Source organism: Cervus canadensis, chromosome 14 (genome assembly GCF_019320065.1).
Source record: "Cervus canadensis isolate Bull #8, Minnesota chromosome 14, ASM1932006v1, whole genome shotgun sequence".
Taxonomy (NCBI): domain Eukaryota; kingdom Metazoa; phylum Chordata; class Mammalia; order Artiodactyla; family Cervidae; genus Cervus; species Cervus canadensis.
This window is the reverse complement of record NC_057399.1, coordinates 61,602,433-61,625,276: the sequence shown is the minus strand read 5'-3', so window position 1 is coordinate 61,625,276 and position 22,844 is coordinate 61,602,433. Positions and strand designations below refer to the sequence as shown.

General features: G+C 39.7%; 1 protein-coding gene across 6 annotated transcripts in view; it reads right to left on the bottom strand.

The window, feature by feature from the left end:
- Window positions 1–22,844, bottom strand: part of NEK1 (NIMA related kinase 1) — a 123,031-nt gene that overhangs the window by 80,713 nt on the left and 19,474 nt on the right. For all 6 annotated transcript variants that reach the window (XM_043486699.1, XM_043486703.1, XM_043486701.1 and 3 more), the window contains exons 10-15: window positions 21,972–22,032; window positions 18,602–18,753; window positions 5,139–5,198; window positions 4,841–4,900; window positions 4,699–4,746; window positions 4,458–4,532 (exon numbers count right to left, since the gene is read on the bottom strand). In XM_043486699.1, the coding sequence (XP_043342634.1) occupies window positions 4,458–4,532; window positions 4,699–4,746; window positions 4,841–4,900; window positions 5,139–5,198; window positions 18,602–18,753; window positions 21,972–22,032 (456 nt within the window). The remainder of the gene's footprint in view (window positions 1–4,457; window positions 4,533–4,698; window positions 4,747–4,840; window positions 4,901–5,138; window positions 5,199–18,601; window positions 18,754–21,971; window positions 22,033–22,844) is intronic.

Sequence of the window (22,844 nt, the reverse complement as noted above, 5' to 3'; positions counted from 1 at the left end):
AGACCGCTTTTAGGCAGGTAAGTAAAATTACACATGGTAAACAAGAATAAGAGAGAGAACAAGACAGAGAAACTGAGTGAAAGGCTGCTGCACTGACACCAAGTCAAGCAGCCTGTGAGTAAAGAAAGGCAATCAGAGAAAAAGCCGGCAGTACAGGGAACTGGTTCTCTGCAGGGGTAACACCGGACGAGGGCGAAGGTGCAGGATGCAGCCTCAGAGACACATGCACTCAAACACATGGAAAACTCACAGAAAACAGGTCAGAAAGATGAGAGTGAGTAAGTGCACAATGATACAGAGGCTCAGGGTGCAAGAACTACAGGGTGAAGAGGAAATTAGGACCCTCAAAGGCAAGGCCAACAGCACCGAAAGGAAGACAAACTGATGTGACTCAAGTGGAGGGGATGTGCTCAAACGCAGATGAGAGCAGAACACTGACAGGAGAGGGAGAGGAGCTCTCAGGTGACGACATCCTAATGGGGAAGTCGGGCTAAGAAAAAGACAAGCACCAAACAAAAGACATCTCAGTACCCAACAATGAGGTAAAATTTGTGTTAACATCTAGACAAAAGAAGCTACATACAATATTATAAGAAGCCTTGGTTTTTAAAAATCAGCTCAAGATAAATACAGATAACTGATTCAAGAAGCTTGAAAAGCAAGAAATGAAGATTGTTAGAAACAAGGAAGATACTTAATTAGGCAGGAAACTCCATCAAGGTGCTCTTCATACACATTTTCAAACCTGCATCTCAAGCAAGATTCCCAGAATCAGAATTTTGCTAAGTGGTGGTCACAGGGACTTCCCTGGCGGAGCAGTGGTTAAGACCCTGTGCAGGGGACACAGGTTTGATCCCTGGTTGCGGAAGGAAGATTCTGTATGCCCCATGGTGAAGTCGAAATATAATAAAAATTATTTTTTAAATGTGCCAGCAGTTCTTGTGTCTGCTGAGGTGCTTTAAAAAAAAATTATTATTCCAAAAAAAAAAAAAAAAAAAAAGGTGGTCACAGCTCCTATAAGACTAGTTGCTCCTTGAGTTTAGTGTCTGGCACTAATATCACCTTAACTTTGAGGTTCAAGGTTTCTATTCAGCAAAAATCATGTATATACTCATATCTCTGAGGATATCTGCCTAGGTAAAGCATCTGCCTACATTGTGGGAGACCTGGGTTCAATCCCTGGGTCGGGAAGATCCCCTGGAGAAGGAAAGGCAACCTACTCCAGTACTCTTGCCTGGAAAATCCCATGGACGGAGGAGCCTGGTGGGCTACAGTCCATAGGGTCGCAAAGAGTCAGACACGACTGAGCCACTTCACTTCTAAAGATATCTATACTCAAAATAATGCTGAGAACACTGTACTGGAATACTGAAACAATGGAATCTTTTAAACATCACTTCAGTCACCAATTATACTGATGTTTTAATAAACACAGACACCCATGGAACCTCTACCACAACTGAAAGCACAGTCATCACCCAGAAAAGTCCCCTCAGGCTTCTCACCTGGACCCAAGGCCCCTCATTCCAGGAAACACTGATCTTCCCTCTGTTGCAGAGACTGGGTGTGCCTTTTCCTACCATTCCATATAAATGGAATCACACAATATGTGCCTGGCTTCTTCCACTAAGCACGTCTTTGACTGACCCATGTCAATGTGTGTATTAACAGGCTATTCCTTCTCACTGCTGAGGAGTATTCCAACACAGTGTCAAACTACAGAATGTCTCTTAAATGTCATGGTTATCTATGTAATCAAACTATACATAGAATGTTTCATAATTTTTCTAAGAACACAGATTCATAAAAGATAGATAAAGAACAGATAAAGCACTACAAATCAACTGCAATTTAAAAAAAGAGAAAAAAATACCTAAAAGGAAAAAAATGGATAAAGCAAGTAAGTCCCAGATTTTGCAGACACTAAGTAATCAAAAACAGTTGGTTATTTATACTATGCAAAATGTCTTAATATTTATAAGTATATAATAATAGTATGAACTCTGAAATATTTCCCTTCATGTTTATTTTTGTTTTATCTTTACTTTGAGGGTTCTCCTTCATTCAATTCAAATTTTACTAAGCTTCCAGGTTCTTATCAATAATACAGAAATCAAACAGCCTATGAAGTTAACTATTACAAACCTCATGGGGAATAAGTACAGAAACTAGCACTGAATCTGCTTTATGTTATGGAAAATAGTTTTACTAATCCTCACAGAAATCAGTATAGAAGTTTACGAAGCAAAGCAGAAACTTAATAAGCACATAATATCTAACACTATTATCAAACATTGATAAAGCTGGACTTTAGGATTAAATACAGCTTTAAACATCATAGGAAAAAAGATGCTTTCTTGCATAAAGAAGACAGATGCAAAGGGAAAAGAAAAACATGACCAAATTCTAAACACTAATCATGAACTTGATATAAAATACTTGACCAGATCTCAGGGCCTGTACTCCGATAGGTTTTTATTCTCAGATCATAAAAGACATGGGTTAGTTATTTCAGAATGGGCCAAATCCTGACATTTCCTTATCATTCAGAGGGTAGTAAGGTCAATGTCACAGTACAGTGGATAGTACAGTAAAAAACGTGTGTGTGTTAGTCTCTCAGTCATGTCGACTTTTTGCCACCCCATGGACTGTAGCCTGCCAGGCTCCCCTGTCCATGGAATTCTCCAGGCAAAAATACTGGAGTGGGTTGCCATTCCCTTCTCCAGGGGATGTTCTTGACCCAAGGTTAGAACCTGGATCTCCTGCATTGCAGGCAGATTCTCAGATGAGAACTGTAGCCCTGGCTGACACCTTGGTTTCTGCCTGGTAAGACCCTGAGCAGGGGATCCACTATCCATGCCCACACTCCTGAGACAACTTAAGGCACATGGCTGTGCCTTAAGCCATGGAGTTTGTGGTCATTTATTGCACAGCAGTAAAAAATGACTGTATACGATGATTATGTAGTATCATCTGAGCCACCAGGGAAGACCATGTCTACATAAAACAGAGAAACTTTTATTCAAATCATAAATTTTAGGGAAAAAGAAACAAGAAAGAATGGTAACAAATTCTAGTTAATATCTACTTGGTGCCTAAACACCAAGTTTATTGAGATGGGTCCCAGGAAGTCAGTTTAAAGACCTTAAGTAATAGTTGTGGATTATGTGAATTAAAAATTACAATACAGAGGAATAATAGTATATATTCATTTACTACTGCTGTGCCATAAATGACCACAAACTCCATGGCTTAAGGCACACCCATGTGCCTAAGGTGTCTCAGGAGTGTGGGCATGGATAGCAGGTCCCCTGTTCAGGGTCTTACCAGGCAGAAACCAAGGCGTCAACCAGGGCTGCAATTCTCATCTGAGGCTCAGGAACCTATTCTGAGCTCACTGGTTCCTGGCAGAATTTATTTCCTTATGCTGTCATGGCTAAGTTTACCATGTTCTTGCTGGCTGTTGGCCAGAGAGCCAGCAGATGATCTCCCAGAGAATCCCAATACTTTCTTGCCATGTGAACAAGGGCTTTTTTCCAGGCCAGCAGAAGCTGTCCCCCTGACCTTCTAACCTTTCAGCCTGCCATGAGGGAGTCTTATAATAAAGCAGTGACGGGACCACAGGAGTGAATATCGCATCAGCAATGCCATGGGACACAGCCTGACCAAGGCGGCTGCTACACTCCAAATTGTCTCCACCACACTCCAGGGGAGGGGAGAGCATTAGGTGTAATACCTGGAGTCAAGAATTTGTGGACCACCTTAGAATTCAGCCTACCACAGATTTGGAAAGGATGCTGTGAGTGCAAGAGAGAAAACGCAAGATTCAGACTGGCAGAACAAAGAAAGGAAAAGGAAGTTAACATGTGAACCCTTGAGAGTCAACCTCTGTGCACTGCTCTTGAAATTTTTCTTTTAAATGAAGAAATTAAGGCTCAGAAAAGTGAAGTAACTTGCCCAAGGTTATACAGTCTGGATCTGCCTAAAGAAAATGTCTGAACTAACCTATCTAGGTCCATGGCTAGCTGGGTCACTGGTCATCTAAGTAAATGCTTGGAGTGGGGAGTGGGAGTAGGGAGGGCGGGCGCGCAGGGGCCATCAGGTGAAAAGAATACAAATGTGGGGATGAAGCTGCAGCAGCCGTGTGCAGTGGGGAGACTGCGGTCTGGTCCTCAGCTCTGTGTGACTAGAGCACACAGCCAGGTGTGTGATTTTAAAAAGATGGCGTAGGAATGGTGAATCACAGCCTTCTCAGCAAACTTTTTAAGCAATTTTAACTGTCACATACGAATTATCAGTACAAGTTACATAAATATGTGCAGGAAAACTAAGAAGTCCTAACAGATGCTGAAGAACTCTAGTAGAAACAAGCCAGATGTATACATTTCATTTCACACAGCAGGGTGAAACCCGAGTTAAAGAGCAGCAGTGTACATGCACGGGTACCCAAGACCTACCTTCATTTCACCGCTTCCACCAGCACTCAGCACATTTCTCCAGCCTTGTTCCCTGGCCCTATTTATTCTCTCCAACTTTGAGGGGAAAGAAACATATAAAAAACCATTTCAAGTATTTAATATAAAGCACATGAAATATACTTAGTAATAAAATGGAAACCAGTGTATTCCTTTAAAAAAGGGGGGGCATGTGTGTGGGGAGGTGGTGGAGCGTGCTGGGGAAAATGGACGATCCTCTCACCCTTTCCTTTTCCTGTCTTTTCACCTGCTCAGCCTTCAGCAGACTAACCTGCAATAATTTTAAAGACAAACTTCTTAGAACTCTTAAAACAATTATCATCTCCAACTTGGCTAGAAAAGAAAAATAACAGTGAAATAACTACCTGATCCTTAGGTTTCTTTTCTTTTTCAGTCAATTCCAATCTTCTTTTTCTTGGTGCTTCCTTAAATTAAAAAAAAAGAAAAAAAATCAATAATGAATACTACTTTTTCTAGCTTAATCAGTAAAGTTAGCATACCGATGGTAGACGTATATCCTGGAAGGTTTAAAAACAGAAATAAGTTAGAGGTATTTGTTTGAAAGAAATAAGGAGGAAAGGTTTGGAGGTTTTATAAAATTTGCTTCTTTTTTCATAATTAGTTTTACAAAGCTGTAAAATAAGCAGACAGATGTCTTTATACCTCAAACAGTTTCCTCCTTTCTTCTCGAGGATTCACTTTCTTCACTGGGGTTTGATGGGCCTGGACAGAAAGTAAAACTACAAATTAGATTAGGATTTTGAGGTATCCATTTGAAAAATTCAAATGTATGGAAATTTAAAAATAAGAAAAAAGTAAAAAAATAAATAAATAAATAAGAAAAAAAGTAAAGCCAATACTGCCATAACTCTCTTTCAAAATACATCATCCCTCAAAAAAAAATAAGGAACCACTTAAGTGTCTGATACACTATTTGTTCAAAAAAGAGAAACACGGGATCCAAAGAAATCATCCAGTAAAAACAGTACTCAGATAGAGATGCTAATTGTAAGTTCTCTAACGTTATATAAACAGAATGTCATCTAGAAAGCCCAACTCTGAAGAAATTTTTCTTTAAAAAAAAAAAAAAATGAAATAAGAGTTAACACCTAACTTCTCTCCCTACCTCCAGATAGAACCATTGTTAACATTTTCGTAAGTATCCTTTCAGAGACTGTTTCATGAACATGAATACACACATAACTATATACATGTGTATATACATACACACATAGTCTTAGCTTTTTATACTTTTTACATAAATATAATAAATAATGTGTTATGATGGAAAAATGTCTTTCACTATTAACAATGCTCCCTGACATTTCCACATTGTGGTAAACAATTTAACAATGGTGATATTCCAAACCATGGATATAATTAATTTATTCAACTACTCTTGAAGGAAGGACATTGGGTTGGTTCCAATTTTCCCCCATACTGTTAAACATTCTTGTAGGTACATTTTGTATCATATGCAAGTCTTTCAGAAGGGCAATTTGTAGATGGAATCGTAAAGTAATAATGAAATTAAAGTGTTGAGAAAAACTGCCACCTCAAGAAGCTGCATCAACTAATATTCCCATCAAGGAATTCATTTTCTCATAACGTCACAAATAGTGAGCATTATCAATGTCTTAAATTTTTAATATCTGGAAAGACTAAGAACACTTTCCAGTATATTAGATAATTACATTTCTTCTTTAATACACTAATTGTTCGTCTTATTTTATAGTTGCTCTAATTTTATGGGCTATTTGCATATTATGAAAATTAAAGAGCATTTTAGATTTGCAAATTTTTTTTACATTTTGTCTTTGAACAGCTGTTTATTGTATCTTAAACTATACAGAAGTCTGTAATGTATATAGTTAAATCTGCCAGTCTTTTCCTTTATGCTATCGGCATAAACTATTTTACCAAAGAAGACATTTCAGACCTCATTTGCTTCTGCCACTTAGATAGTTTCATTTTTATATTCAGAAGTTATATATAATCTAACTTAAATTTAGATTTTAAAATATTAAAGTTAGATTTTTATTTTTAGATTTATCTGGAATAAATTTTTGTTCATGGAATGATTGGGAATCTAATGTTTTTCTCTGGAAAATCCAGTTATCTCATAACCATTTCTTGGCTGATACATCTTTTTCCACAAAGGCCTGAAATGCCTCATTAATCACATAATAAATTCAAATACACATTAATCACACAATAAATTCCAATTTCTGGAATTCTCTATGTCATCTATCCATCTTCTTTTTTTTTAAACTATGATATAAAGCCACCTATAAAAAAGTAGATAAAGGAGATACAGAGGTTCTCAAAAATAAAGGAAAAACCCAGTAACTACTACCCAAGTCAAGAAACAGAATATTGTCAACACACAGAAACCCTCCACATGTCCTTCCACAAGACAGACAGCCACCATCCCCACTTTACTAATCACTACCTGACTTGTCTCTGTTGCTTTCCCACTTGAATACATGTTCCTAAACAATATAGTTTTGTTTTCTTTTAATGTTCTGATTTCTATATAAATGGAATCATACAACATATATTCTTCTGTATCTCACTTCTGTTGCTCAACACTATTTTCAGAATAACCCTTGTTATTATGCTTATTTATTTGCATTTGCTTTCTTCATTGATAAATAACATTCCACTGATGTGGAGTCCTTTCTTGCACAGTTATCCTGCACTTTTCACAGCAGGGCTATCCTATAGTAACTGAGGGAGTGTCTATTTCCTTTTCTAATTATTCACTGTCACATGCTCAACTTCTATCAGGCCATGTCATTGAATTCATTATCAGTGTTCTGCTGCTTCAATAGGATTTTCTAGGTAGGGAATCATATCTGTAAATGTCTGTATTTTCTCATCTCTCCCAATATTTATGTTTCTTATTTCTTTCTCTTTTTAATTTCATGGGCTAGGCTTCTGGGATAACATCAAATAACAGTATCATTACAAACATCTTTGTCTTGTTCCTAACTTTAATGTAAATGCTTCCAACTTTTCATCATTATGTATAATGCCTGATGTAGGTTTCTGGTATATATAACTGGGTCAAGTTAAGAATTTTCACCTCTATTTCTTGAATCAAAGAAATTTGAATTTTTTTCAAAAACCACTTTATTGAGGTATGAGGGACATACAAAAAGTTATACATGGTTAATGTAAACAACCAAATAAATTTTTATAGTTAAATTCTACTGAACTTTCAGTATCTGAGATAATTCATATATGATCTTTTTTTTTAATTTGTTTTTATTTTTATTGGGCTCTAGGGGATGGGATGGGGAATACCTCTGGAAGTTATGTCCCACTAGGAAGATGTCCATTCCAACTTTCCTGGGATAGCTTTCGGAGCTTTTTCTTTTTCTTGGAGCCACTGCTCTTGCTGGCAGCAGCCTCTTCAGGTCCACTGCTGAGTGGCTCCTCCTTGGACAATTTCCGCTTTTTCTTGGGGACCCTCTTGTTTTCTGACTCATCAGGGTCAGTAACTGCTTCCTCTTTGGGAAAAGATTTCTTCCTCTTGGGAAGACTTCCAGTACCAGCTGTCTCTTCAAGATCACTACTAACTAGCTCTTCCTTGGAAAAAGATTTCTTTTTTTGGGGTTTGGAAAAAGAGACAGATGGGTCTTCCATTCCATTCTCCTGAAGAGCCTCCTGGGGCTTTTGCTTTTTCTTCTTTTTGGGTCTTTCACTTGTCTCCTCACACTCCTCCGGGGCACTGCTATTTTCTGAAGAAGCCAGGGCAATTGCAGCCAGCCTTTTCTTTTCCTTCTTCAAGCGTTTCTTTTCCTGTTTCTCGAGCTTCCTAGTAATCTCAGCAGCTGCTTCCTCTGCCTGAACCATTGCCTCCTTCATGACATCCAGATTCTTTCAGGGAATCTCTCCAGTCTCATAGAAGGACAGTCGCTCCTCAACTTGTTCTTGAAGCTTCTCCACAAAAACACTGGTGGGCACCTCAGAAAAGCAATCGATTCATGAGGCAATACTGCATTTGTTTGCCAGGTATCGGGAGATGCACCTTTGTTCTTGGCAGCTGCTCGGCCAATGAAGGTACAGTGGAAAATGAGTCCGTATTTTGGGGTGTTACCCCTTGTCTTCAAGGCTCTGGAAACTTGGTCCCTTTGCTGGGCCCAGGGAATCACTCAGACACCAGGACTGGCCAAATATGTGATTTTTTTCCTTCTAATCTACTAACAGTGAAATTAACCAGTTTCCTACTGTTGAACCATCTTTCCACTCCTGAAATGTATCCTATTTAGTAAGTTTTGAATTACTCTTTTGATAAATTGCTTGATTTAACTTAACTTTTTTTAAAAACATTTTTAAGGATTTCTGCATGTGTGCTCCTAAGTATAAATGACCCATGGATTTCTTTCTTTTATATCCTGTGCTAGCTACTCAATTTTGTGATCAACATCCCCTACTACAGGGGCAAATTTTTCAAACAATTCAAAGTATAGTTCTAAATATACCAAAAACAGATTAAAAGTATTTACAGAAAACTCTTAAGTTATGTATCATGCAGCAGTTTTTAAATTTTCCAGCTACCTTAGGAAAAAATATATAAAAAGAAACACTGTATAAAAATATTCACCTGTTAGGTTTCAATTCAAAGGAAAGGAAATGTTACTTTAAAAAGTTATTTCAGTGATCATTTACATTATTATAAAAATAACTCAGCATTTGATTAAATCAGTAAAGTATCTCCACTAACAATTCCATTTCAGTAGTGGCTGTATTTTGACAAAAGTCAATGTTATAAAAAATTACTTTCATTTGCTACTTACTGCTTCAATTTCCTAAATTTTTTAAAATGACTACAACAAATAAGCACTAAAACTCTAAAAGTGAATTCAGAATAATATAAAAAAATATAATTCACAATCAATATGAAATTAATAAAATTAATCAAATTAATCCCAACAGATCACTGTTAAGATACATTGTATAGCTCACAACATACAAAAAAGAAGTAGAAAGTGATCAAAAGTTTTCTTTCACCAAAACAAAAAAGATATTTAAAATTTCTGCCCACTTTAGAAAGCAACATGAGAGGGGTGGATGAAGTCAGAGACTGGGGTTGACATGTACACATTGCTGCTGCTGCTGCTAAGTCACTTCAGTTGTGTCGGACTCTGCGACCCCATAGACGGCAGCCCACCAGGCTCCTCCGTCCCTGGGATTCTTCAGGCAAGGATTCTGGAGTGGGTTGCCATTTCCTTCTCCAATGCATGCATGCATACTAAGTTGCTTCAGTCGTGTCCGACTCTATGCAACCCTATGGACAGCAGCCTACCAGGCTCCTCTGTCCACAGGATTCTCTAGGCAAGAACACTAGAGTGGGTTGCCATGTCCTTCTCCAGCATGCACACACTACTATGTATAAAACAGATAACAGTTAAGAACCTATGGTCTAGCACAGGAAACTCTCCTCAATGCTCTGTGGTGATCTAAATGGGAAGGAAACCCAAAAAAGGGGACTAATGCATACAAAAAGCTGATTCACTTTGTTGTATAGCAGAAACTAACACAGCATTGTAAAGCAACTATATGCCAATAAAAATTTATTAAAAAAAAAAAGAAAGCAACATGATACATAATTTCAACATAACTTCCTCCTTAGGAAATGTAATTAATTTAATGAATACATTATTTAACTTGAGCACAATAAAATGATGGTATTTAAACTATGTGATACCATCAAATGGGTTGATAAACTGGTAAGAGGAGAATAATGATTTTCTTACACGTGTTTTGTCATTTTAATTAAATGACCATCATAAAATATCCATTTTATAGATGTTTTAACTCAAAGTAACATTAGCAATGTGATAAGTGGTATTAAATCTCACCCAATGACTATTAATAAATAGTAGCTTTGCTCCCTGACAAAATGACAGAAGCAGCAGGTTCTCAGAACTATACGACCTCCTCACTGTGTTATTAGATCCCAACTCCTAACCAAACTTAGGTTAGTTATTTCAATTTTCACTTAAGCCAACCATGTATCTCACCACCTAACCCCATTAACACTAGGGTTAATGAGATGACAATAATACTGAAATACTTAAAGAACAGAAGCTTTCAAACTTTTTCTAAAAGCAACCCACAGTAAGAAAGATAGTTCACATTCAGACCCAATGAAGATACACACACACATTCCATAAAATACTTTTACTGTGTGTAACTGAGTCTGTTACTTTCCATTCTATTACTTAAAAAAAAAGTCCCCGCTCCTCACTCACTAAAATGATTATGCCATACACACTGAGGAAACCAGATCTGAAAGAGACACGTGCACCCCAATGTTCACTGCAGCACTATTTATAATAGCCAGGACATGGAAGCAACCTAGATGCCCATCAGCAGACGAATGGATAAGGAAGCTGCGGTACATACACACCATGGAATATTACTCAGCCATTAAAAAGAATTCATTTGAATCAGTTCTAATGAGATGGATGAAACTGGAGCCCATTATACAGCGTGAAGCCAGAAAGATAAAGGCCAATACAGCATACTAACGCATATATATGGAATTTAGAAAGATGGTAACGATAACCCTATATGCAAAACAGAAAAAGAGACACAGATGTACAGAACAGACTTTTGGACTCTGAGGGAGAAGGCAAGGGTAGGATGTTTCAAGAGAACAGCATCGAAACATGTATATTATCAAGGGTAAAACAGATCACCAGCCCAGGCTGGGTGCAGGAGACAAGTGCTCGGGCCTGGTGCACTGGGAAGACCCAGAGGAATCGGGTGGAGACGGAGGTGGGAGGGGGGATCGGGGTGGGGAATACATATAAATCCATGGCTGATTCACGTCAGTGTATGACAAAAACCACTACAATATTGTAAAGTAATTAGCCTCCAACTAATAAAAATAAATCAAAGAAAAAATGATTATGCCACCTCTAACAGACAGCAACCCCCACTTTTTAAATAGCAGACTGCTTCTGGCTGCACTATTATTGAACTACAAGGGAAAAAACAGCTGTAGACAATGTTCTTCATGGTATTACAAACACAAAGTTAACATTTCAAAGTATGTTTTATGTACATACAACTTAAACTAGTGGGGAATGCTACCCAGGAGCTTTGTAAAAACACATACTGCTTCCGTACAAGAGAATTACTTGGCAATAAACAGACCACACACTGCATGACTTCATTCACATGACACATTCAGAAAGAGCAAATCCACACAGAAGTAGACTAGCCCAGTGGTTGGTTGCCCAGGGCTATGGGATTTGGCAGAGAACAGGGAGTGAATGTTAATGGGAAAGGATTTGAGGAGCGGCAATGAAGTGCTCTAAAACTGATTATGGGGATGGCTGCACAATTCTTGCAAATCCATTAGAAATCATTTAATTTCAGACTTTAAAAGGATGAATTATAGTATGTGAGTGATATCTTGATTAAGCTATTTTCAAAAAAACACGTATCCTCAAGAGTTGCTGAATCATAATTTCTGGACACAGAGACACAGAGCCCTGCATTTTGACAAGTTTTGCCAGTTAACCCTTGCCTAGCAAATCTAGCACTGGTGTCAACATTTGTGAAAACACGACACTCAAAATCTTAAAAATATTAACCTGAGTGATAATGGCATCTCATTATACATGACCAGCTTTAAACTAGATTATACAACCATTTGCAACAAGAGAAAGTTTAACTAAGACACCTATGTACTCTTAGGTAAGTCACATGGAGGGAAAAATTATCTCTCGGTGCACCAGACTGTCCCAGATATAAGATGCTCAAATATTTGTGAAATAAAAATGCCAAAGGTGTTCCTCTGAGATCACATAGGTATTTTCAGAACACAATCTACAAAGAAGAGAAAAATATGTAAAACATCTGTACTAAAAGAAATGTGTTGTTTTGTGTTTTTTTGCTAAAATGAGAGCCAAAATACCAAAGCACATTCATGGAGCTCCCTCTGGTGGCTTAATAACCATTCCTTTTCTTTTAGAAAACAGCTGTAATTGTTACAGGAACTGGAACAAAGAAGGTCTTCAGGACATGCAGGGGCACTGGCAGTCTCAAATAGGAAAGTGCAACGATTGCCTCTGCTGTCAGAGCCGCCCTGAGCCTGCTGGTGCGGACACACTGAGGAGGGCAAGGCGGTCTGGCCTAGGGTGAGACTGAGTGGTGAGCAGCAGCCACACGGGAACAGACTCTGCAGGCAGGCGGGGAGGATGTGATGGTGACAGTGACCAGGAGTCAGCAGCGACTCCAACAGTGTGTAGTGAGACAGGACCCACAGCCTGGGGAGGCCATGCGGCCCGGCACACACAGGTACACCCACTGATGCTGAGAAGCCCAGCAGACACCCACGTAGAGATGCAAGGACAGGACGGGTCTGGAGCTCGGGAAAGGAGTCCAGGCTCAAGATGCAGATCGGGGTGTGGATTTACAGGTGCTGTCAGAGAGCGAGGACGTCCGGGGGTGTCCACGGCCGGCCTCCTGAACCACTTGAGCATCCAAGTCAGGGACGTGTGGAGGAACTCAAACGGGAGGCGAGAAGAGCAGGTAGGCAGGGAGGGAGACAATTAGCAGAGTGGGACACTCTGGATTCAAGTGAACAAAAAGTTTAAAAAAGAGGGGTAACCAAGTAAACCGAAACTGAGGCAGAGGAAGAAGATACCTGACCACTGGATGGAACCACTGGGGCTCCCAGAAGTCCTTGCCAGGAGCAGTGACCCAACAGCTGTGACAGAGCAAGCTCTGGGCAGAGGGGGTTCAAGAGAGAAGGGGAAACAAGGAAGCAGAGACATTCAGACAAGGCTTCGGGAAGTTCTGCCACTAAAGGAGCAGAGATCCAGGGAAGTGGCTGGAGGGAGACATGGGAGGGAAGGAAGGGTTTTCTTAAGAAGACTGAAGATATGCTATGGATGGTTACCCACCAGGCTCCTCTGTCCATGGGATTCTCCAGGCAAGAAAAGTGGAGTGGGTTACCATTCCCTTCTCCAGGGGATCTTCCCGACCCACGGACTGAATCTGCCTGCATTGCAGGCAGATTCTTTACCATCTGAGCCACCAAGAAAGCCCATTTATTTGCTAACAGGAATGATTAAGGACAGAGGAAAAATATGATACAGGAGAGAGAGTGAAGTCCTTTAAAAGGCAAAAATAATAGTAAGAGATGGCATACAAACGACAAGGTCAACTCTAGATCAAAACAGACAGATCCTCCAAGTATAAGGAAGAAAGCAGGAGACTGGCAACAGGTAGGACTGACAGGCAGGAGTGCTGCTGAGTGTGGGCAACTTTCCTCTACTTGGTTCTTTTTTCTCAGTGAAATAGGAAGCAACGTTCATCACCCTGAGGGGATAAACAAGGAAAAGGTAGGTGATGACCATTCAAAGTAGGAGAGGAACTGGCCTGCGGAAACCTGATGAGGTGGGGCGACAGTGCGCACCTGACACTGTAGGTTTAAACTTTGAAGTGAGACCAGTTGAAGAGCTGCAGGCTTCCTCCAACCACACCCACTGGGCGGGGCAGTCAAACCCTTTGGAAACTATTACAATGAGAGAACATGAAATTAGAGCTGGAAAAGGAAAATAAAAACAAAGATGGGATGGACAATAATAAAACCAGGTAAGATCCATGGATCCAAACAGAACAAAGGCATTTTCAAGGCAGGTTCTCAGAGACTAAGCTGGAAACACAGGAAGCAGTGGTCAGAGTGGGGTCCCTGTAATTGAGGCTAGGAAGCAGGCGTTCTTCCTGATGACAAATGTGATGGCATGCCACAGGGGAGAGATCCAAAGTGAGGCAGGAGACAAGATCATCAAAGGGAACAATCAGAAAACAAAAAGGCAGTGCACCACCGAAAGGACCATCGTCTCAAGACACTTGCAGTCACCAAGAACCGTGACATCGCCGTGAAGAGTGAGGAGCAGCACATGACACAGTCTGGTGGCAGTGCTGGGGAAGCCAGGGCGAGTCCGGCAATGACATCAAGGAACACAACGCCATCGTCCTCCTCCAGACCCAGCAGGACTGAGGGACTAGAGAGAAAATGGTCCCCGAGAAAGCCGCGCAACAGTGTGTGTGACAAGCCAGGTTTTAGAGTAAAAAAGGTGCAGAGATCTTGACAAGTTGAGAATGCAGGGGATCTTGCTGACCATGGACTAGCTGAGGGCTCTGTGGAATAGTTCGGGTGCTCTGCAGAGGCAGGGGCTGGAGCACGGTAGGACCAGAGCCTCAGGGAGCTGAGAAACTATGTAATGAGGGGATGCCACGAGTCCTGGGTGCCTTGTAGTAACTAAAGAAACGAAGGCGAAAGGATATAATGGAACTCATCCATTTAGGCCTAATTATGTAACTACTAATAGTATGATTACCTATTAACAGAAAGAATGAAGCGGCTGGGCCAAAGAGGAAATTACACCTCGCTGTGGATATGTCTGGGGATGAAAAGTAAAATCTGATGCTGTAAAGAACAGTACTGCATAGAAACCTGGGATGTTAGGTCCATGAATCAAGGTAAATCGGATGTGGTCAAGCACGAGACGGCCAATGTAAACACTGACATCTTGGAATCAGTGAACAAAAATGGACAGGAAAGGATGAACTGAACTCAGATGACCATGATATCTACCACTGTGGGCAAGAATCCAACAGAAGAAATGGAGTAGCCTTCATAGTCAATAAGAGTTCCAAATGTAGTACTTGGGTGTAATCTCAAAAACAACAGAATGATCTCAGTTTGCTTCCAAGGCAAACCATTCAGTATCACAGTAATCCACGTCTATGCTCCAACCACTGATGCCAAAGAAGCTGAAGCTAATCAGTTCTATCAAGACCTCCTAGAACTAACACCAAAAAAAGAAGCCCTATTTATCATAGGGGACTGGAATGTGAAAGTAGGAAGTCAAGAAATAACTGGAGTAACAGGTAAGTTTGGTCTTAGAGTATAAAATGAAGCATGGCAAAGGCTAGTAGAATTCTGCCATGGGAACTCACTGGTCATAGCAAACACCCTTTTTCAACAACACAAGAGACGACTTTACACATGAACATCAGCAAATGGTCAATACTGAAATCAGATTGATTATATTCCTTGTAGCAGAAGATGGAGAAGCTGTATACAGTCAGCAAAAACAAGACCTGGAGTTGACTATGGCTTAGATCATCAGCTCCTTATAGCACAATTCAGGCTTAAACTAAAGAAAGTAGGGAAATCCATGAGGCCAGTCAGGTACAACTTAAATCAAATCCTGTGAATATACAGTGGAGGTGACAAATAGATTCAAGGGATTAGGATCTAGTAAACAGAGTGCCTAAAGAACTATGGACAGAGGTTCGTAACAGTGTACAGGAGGCAATAAACAAAACCATCACAAAGAAAAAGAAATGTGAGAAGGTAAAGCGGTTGTCTGAGGAGGCTTTACAAATAGCTGAGGAAAGAAGAGCAGCAAAAAGCAAAGGAGAAAGGGAAAGGTATATCAACACTAAATGCAGACTTTCAGAGAATAGCAAGGAGCGACAAGAAGGCCTTTTTCAACGAACAGTGCAAAGAAAACAGAGGAGAAAACAGGGAAAGGCTTCAGATCTCTTCAAGAAAATGGGAGATATCAAAGGTACATTTCATTCAAAGATGGGCACAATAAAGGACAGAAATGGTAAAGATCTAATAGAAGCAAGAGAGATCAAGAAGAGATGGAAAGAATACACAAAAGAACCGTTTAAAAAAGACCTTAATGACCCTGATAACCACGATGGTTTGGTCACTCACCCAGAGCCAGACATTCTGGAGTATGAAGTTAAGAGGGCCTTAGGAAGCACTCCTGCCAATAAAGCAAGTGGAGGTGATAGAATTCCAGCAGGCTATTTAAAATCCTAAAAGATGATGCTATTAAAGTGTTACACTCAACACGTCAGCAATTTTGGAAAACCGAGAAGTGGTCACAGGACTGGAAAGTTCAATCTTCATCCCAATTCCCAAGAAGGGCACTACTAAAGGATGTTCAAACTACCAGATAATTGCACTCATCTCCCATATTAGTAAGGTTATGCTCAAAATCCTTCAAGCTAGACTTCAGCATTATGTGAACCGAGCATGTCCAGTTGTTCAAACTAGGTTTAGGAAAGGCAGAGGAATCAGAGATCAAATTGTCAACATTCACTGTATCATAGAGAAAGCAAGAGAATTCCAGAAAAACATCTACTTCTGTTTCATTGACTATGCTAACACCTTTGATTGTGTGGATCATAAGAAACTGTGGAAACTCTTAAGGAGATGGGAATACCAGACCATCTTACCTGTCTCCTGAGAAACTTGTTTGTGGGTCAAGAAGCAATTGATAGAACCTTATATGGAACAACTGACTGGTTCAAAATTGAGAAAGGAGTATGAAAAGGCTGTTTATTGTCACCCTGTTTATTTAACTTACACAGAGCCCATCATGTGAAATGCTGGGATGGATGAGTTACAAGCTATAATCAAGATTGCCAGGAGAAATATCAACAACCGTCTGATCTCGGAAGCTAAGCAGGGTCGGGCCTGGTTAGTACTTGGATGAGAAATATCAACAACCTCAGATATGCAGATGATACCACTTTAATGGCAGAAAGCGAAGAGGTACTAAAAAGGTCTCCTGATGACGGTAGAAGAGGAGAGTGAAAAAGCTGGCTTAGAACTCAATATTAAGAAAACTAAGATCATGGCATCCAGTCCCATCACTTCATGGCAAACAGAAGGGAAAAACACGGAAGCAGTGACAGATTTCCTCTTCTTGGGCTCTAAGATTGCTGCAGATGGTGGCTGCAGCCATGAAATCAGAAGACAATTGCTTTTTGGCAGGAAAGCTATGACAAACCTAGACAGTGTATTAAAAAGCAAAGACATCATCTTGCTGACAAAGGTCTGTATAGTCAAAGCTATGGTCTTTCCAGCAGTCATGTACGGATGTGAGAGATGGATCATAAAGAATGCTGAGTGCCGAAAAATTGATGCCTTCAAACTGTGGTGCTGGAGAAGACTCTTGAGAGTCCCTTGGACTGCAAGGAGATCAAACCAGTCAATCCTAAAGGAAATCAACCCTGAGTATTCATTGGAAGGACTGATGCTGAAGCTGAAGATCCATTACTCTGGCCACCTGATGCGAAGAGACGACTCATTAGAAAAGACCCTGATGCTGGGCAGGAGCAAAAGTGGGTGACAGAGGATGAGGCTGGATGGCATCACTGATTCAATGGGCATGAACTTGGGCAAACTGCGAGAGATGGGAAGAGACAGGGAAGCCTAGCGTGCTGCAGTACATGGGATCACAAGAGTTGGACACAACTTTGCGACTGAACAAAAACAACAAACACAACAACAAAAAAAAGTAAAATCCACAAACCCAGGGTGCCAGCTGTCACAGTGCCCTTCAGCTGGAAATTTATCCTTCACTGCCCAGTTCAAGACCTTATAGCTGGACAGTGCACACATCAGGCATGCCAAAGACAAAGAACCGCCTACTGCGAGGCTTGTCTTACAGCACTATGCACACCTGTGTACTTAAACCTTTTTCTGCACATCTGTGTAGATGCACGTGCAGACGCAGAGCAAAACCAACAGGTGCCACATTCCAGAGAATACAGCGGCTACAGACATGAAGAAGAATGACAAATTCTTGCAACTAATCTATGTTTTTAGGCACAGCACCTAAATGCTACAGGCCTTAATTTTCTCTTGAGACATGACAGACCGTAAGGTCATATCCCTCCACATATTTAATTATCTCATCATGAATCCTTAAATTCAAATTTTCCCCAGATTTTTATGATGTTTATCTCAGATGTTCATTTATTTTATGCAAAAAACAAATGGTTCCGCTTAGGTTATTCAACAATGATTTCACTTACAATGTTACTTTCTTTTTACTGCACCAACTGCTTTACTTAATGTATTTACTTAATGTCTCTTCATGCCTTCTGTAAGCCTCCTAAGTTTTAGAAGACTGGTGAAGCACAGAATAGCAATGCTCTTTAATAACTTAATAAAAACAATCCTACAGACTTCAAGATTAACTGAACTGAGCTGCAATAAAATAAGGTCAAATTGAACATGTTACTAATACACAGTTTGTAACATCATCACCACATCATACCTGTTTATATTTCTGGAGTGGTTTCCTTTCATGCAATTTTTTATCTACATATTTCTTATTTGTCAAAGGTATTCCATATTTAGCAGCAGGCTTTGTAATTTTCTGAGCAGACATAATAGAAGCCAAGCTTTGTCCTGAAGCTGGTCTTTTAGCTACATGAGAAAATAATAGAAAGAATTATTTTCAGAGTTCTTAGTGTTCAAATCTTTAATTTCAAAATTCTTCAACACAGAACTTTTTCATGTTCACAATCACTGACAGCGTTCAGTTTGAGACTCTTCACTAAACATCTCCTTCACTCCTTACCACGTGTCAATGTCTTCATCATGACTATTTTACACTAAAGCCACTTTCTGAAAGAAGCAAGAAGCTACACTCCTCTAAGATGCTGAAATTTCTCATACAGAAAAAGCACATCCCTAAAACTGATGGTGGATGATGACTGTACGATGGTGGATGATGATTGTACATGTCTGTGAATATACTAAAGCACACTGAATCGTTGACTTTAAATGGAAGAAGTGAATTTTAAGCGGATTACATTTCAATATTTCAATAAAGATGTTAAAAATAAATTTTATAAAGAACATTCCATATCTTAGAAATTACTGTCAAAATCAGAACATAAACTTCAAGAGCAACTGTTAAACAGTAATTCCATCACTATGAGAATTAATATTTGCTTCTTATATAGTCTTAGTAATGCCTACATCTACAGACCCACTGAAAAAGAGGAACTTTAAAAAGAATCACTATTAACTTAGGGTCCCAGGAAACAAGTACGTTTATGCACTGCTGGTAGGAGTAGAAACTGGTCAAAATGTTCAGAGACCAACGTATATCAAGAACAATGTTTACAGGGGCTCTGTATCAATCTAGAGGGATGGGATGGGGAGGGATGTGGGAGGGAGGTTCAAGAGGGACGGGATATATGTATACCTATGGCTGATTCATGTTGAGGTTTGACAGAAAACAACACAATTCTGTAAAGCAATTATCCTTCAATTAAAAAATAAATTTTAAAAAAGAACAATGTTTATTAATTAATGTCAAAAAACTAATCAGAGAACCACAAAAATATATACACATTCAGCATTATATATCAATATCCAACTTTTACTAAAGCCTAGACAGGGTTCAGTCTTAGAACAATGACAAACTGAAGATAAGCTGTTCAGACTAAAGTAATGAAAATGGAAGTCCAGACTTCACGTTCCTGAGACTAAGGGGGGTCAGAGCCCCGGGTGCACGAGGCCTCCCAGTGGTCCTTTCCGCCCTGACTCGCTCTCCCTGCTCAGCCCTGCTCCCACCCCGTCTGCCCTCCACCCCAGGGCTACACCCTGTCCCAGAACCATGTGATCCACCTCTGCCAACCAGCGCGCTTCTTCTATAGCAGATGAATGGAGAAAAAATTTAACTAGGTGTTTACAAGGAAACACTACCACTAAACTCTGTTCTTCAAAGAATATTTAACTGCATTAGAAAATGATCAAGATATAATATTGTGAAATAAAAAAAAATCTTTCCTTATAACACAACCCCAATTTCCAATCATTATGCATCTGTTATCATTGAAATATATATACCAAATAAAACAGTCTGTATTAAGAGTAGGGTAATTTTTATTTTCTTCTTTTTGATTTTCATAATGACATATTACTCACACAATTTAGTGAATGCTTATAAAAAAAAAGCAACATTAGCCATTTGACTGGCAGTTTATATTCACAATTGAAGTGTGTAGAAAATCTGAGAAACTGATACAGTATATTACAGTAAGTTTTTCTAAACACATACTTCAACTGTATTGAGACAGTAATTAGGAAATGTGAGGAAGAAAACTTTCCCTCTGAGAACTGTAAGCTTCTTTTCAAAAACAGATACAGTCACACCACTGGAACTTGGCTGCATATATTAACATAACCACATGTGTGCCAGAAAAGGGGCAAGAGGCACCCAAGCACAAACAGGAGGGGTCCCAGGAGACCACAGGAACAGTACCCTGCACCCCAGAGAAGAAGGAGGGCTACTCAGCTCTCATCTGGCTTCTGAGTGTTCCCCCTTTCAGAGATGCGCTTCCCAGGAAGAGGAAGCTTCCTGCCAGGACGGGAGCCCATGAGGGGCTCAAGGCCAGGAGAAAGACTACTCCTTGTATCACACACTCCTTGTGTCACACGCGCCTCCATCCAGCTCCTCCCACTAGGGAACCCTGCTCCACTGCCTGGGAGGCTCATCCACTGGGAAGACCATGCTGACCCAGGGATTCCTGTCTGTGTGACAAGGAGGCTTTGATGAAGATGTGACTTCTCATGAGGCAAGAGCGCCAGGAGGGACATGCTGACCCTGCCTTATGTCTGTCTCATGAACATGGTTCCCACTGGGCTGATCGCCAGGATGGCCAGCTTCTGTCGGCTCAGAGGATGAGCCCCAGGGTGTTTAAGAAGAGCTGACACAATTGGCCTTCCCAAGAACACATTGCCACACCCTGTCCAGCTGTTAGGGACTCAAGTTTTATGATATGGGATTCATTTTTATTAATGTATCTATACTCACAATGGAGTAAGACATGCAAAGCATTATGCTTAAAAAACAACAATCTTCAAGTCTTAATAACTTCCACGGATTTCAGAAATCCATCTGAAATCACTCCATGGGGAAAAAATGATTTCCCTCTCACAAAGATAAATACATAAACAATATGTAACCACACTGACAATCCAACAAATACTCCACTGCTGCTGGCCCATATTTAAAGAATAACTATCTTTGCTAAGGTGTCTGACTTCACACCGATTTACTTTTAAAGTACTTTACAATAAAAAATATTTCTTAAAGAAAATTATTTTACATCAAGATTTGCACTGGAGCTTCCCTGGTGGTACAGAAGATAAGAATCTGCCTGTCAATGCAGAGGACATGGGTTTTACCTGTGGTCAAGGAAGATTCCACATGCCTTGGGGCAACTAAGCCCACGCTCCACACTACTGCTGCAACAAAAGCCAGTGAAGGCCCAGTACAATCAAAAATAAAAAAATAAATTAAAAAAAAAAGGATTTGCAAAAAAAAACAAAACCAAAAGGATTTGCACTTAGGGCATTTTATAACATTTCATAACAATATTCTCAGAATATGAGCTGAACACTTGAGTAAGAAAGAAGATTTCAAAATAGAATTCATTTAAATGAAGGCAGATAATAAATGGAAACTTTGTTATTAACTCATCACATATCATAAAAAAATTTTAGATTCATTTCCTCTGGATTAGATTTATCATACAACTACCTCAACTTGTATCTACAAATATCTCCAATATAATTAGTATACTGATTATCACAAACATAGGAAAGGATTCATGTTAAACTCCACTTACCTGGTAGAGGTTGCGCTCCAAACTTGGAAAATGTTTTTAGACAAAATTCTTCCGCAATAAGCTTAAATTGAAAGAGGTGGGGGGAAAGTTAGAAAAGATGTGAAATTTTCAAATTAAAAAAAAAACCTAGCCATTAATCAAAATATTTTTTTTTCTTTTTCAGTCACAATTATGTTGCCAAATAAACTGTACTAAAACCTAAATTGTCCATTCATCAAATTTCTCTATGTTAATTTCTTCCCAATCTTACCAACTTATTTATCCTTTCTGTGGACAAGCTTTCTTCTAGAATTAATCAAATGCAGATATATAGCAGAAAAATCATAAGAAAAGAACATTTTTGGTGAAGAGTGAAATCTAAGTGGTGGTTACACAATGAGATACCATGTATTTACTAAGCGTGTCTGTCAAATACTCTTGTTACTAGTAACCATCATCTGCCCTCTTTTCTTTCCATGTTACATATTCTGTGTATATCAGGCTTTCTTTTGTTGCTGGCTAGCTGAATTCCTGACTCATTGGAAAGGACCCTGATGCTGTGAAAGACAAGGCAGGAGGAGAAGGGGACACAGAGGATGAGATAGTTGGATGGTATCGCTGACTCAACGGACACAAATTTGAGTAAACTCCAGGAGTTGGTGATGGACAGGGAGGTCTGGCGTGCTGCAGTCCATGGGGTCGCAAAGAGTCAGACATGACTGAGTGACTGAACTGAACTGAGCTGAATTCCAGTGCTTCAGCCTTGAGACTATATGTCTGTCCTAATTGTTGGTATCGGAGAAAACAAACTCAGAGAGACTGACTGAAGTCATTCTTTCTTCTCCACTAGCTGTCAAAAACAATAGCACACTGCAACATAAATCTGTGCTTGAA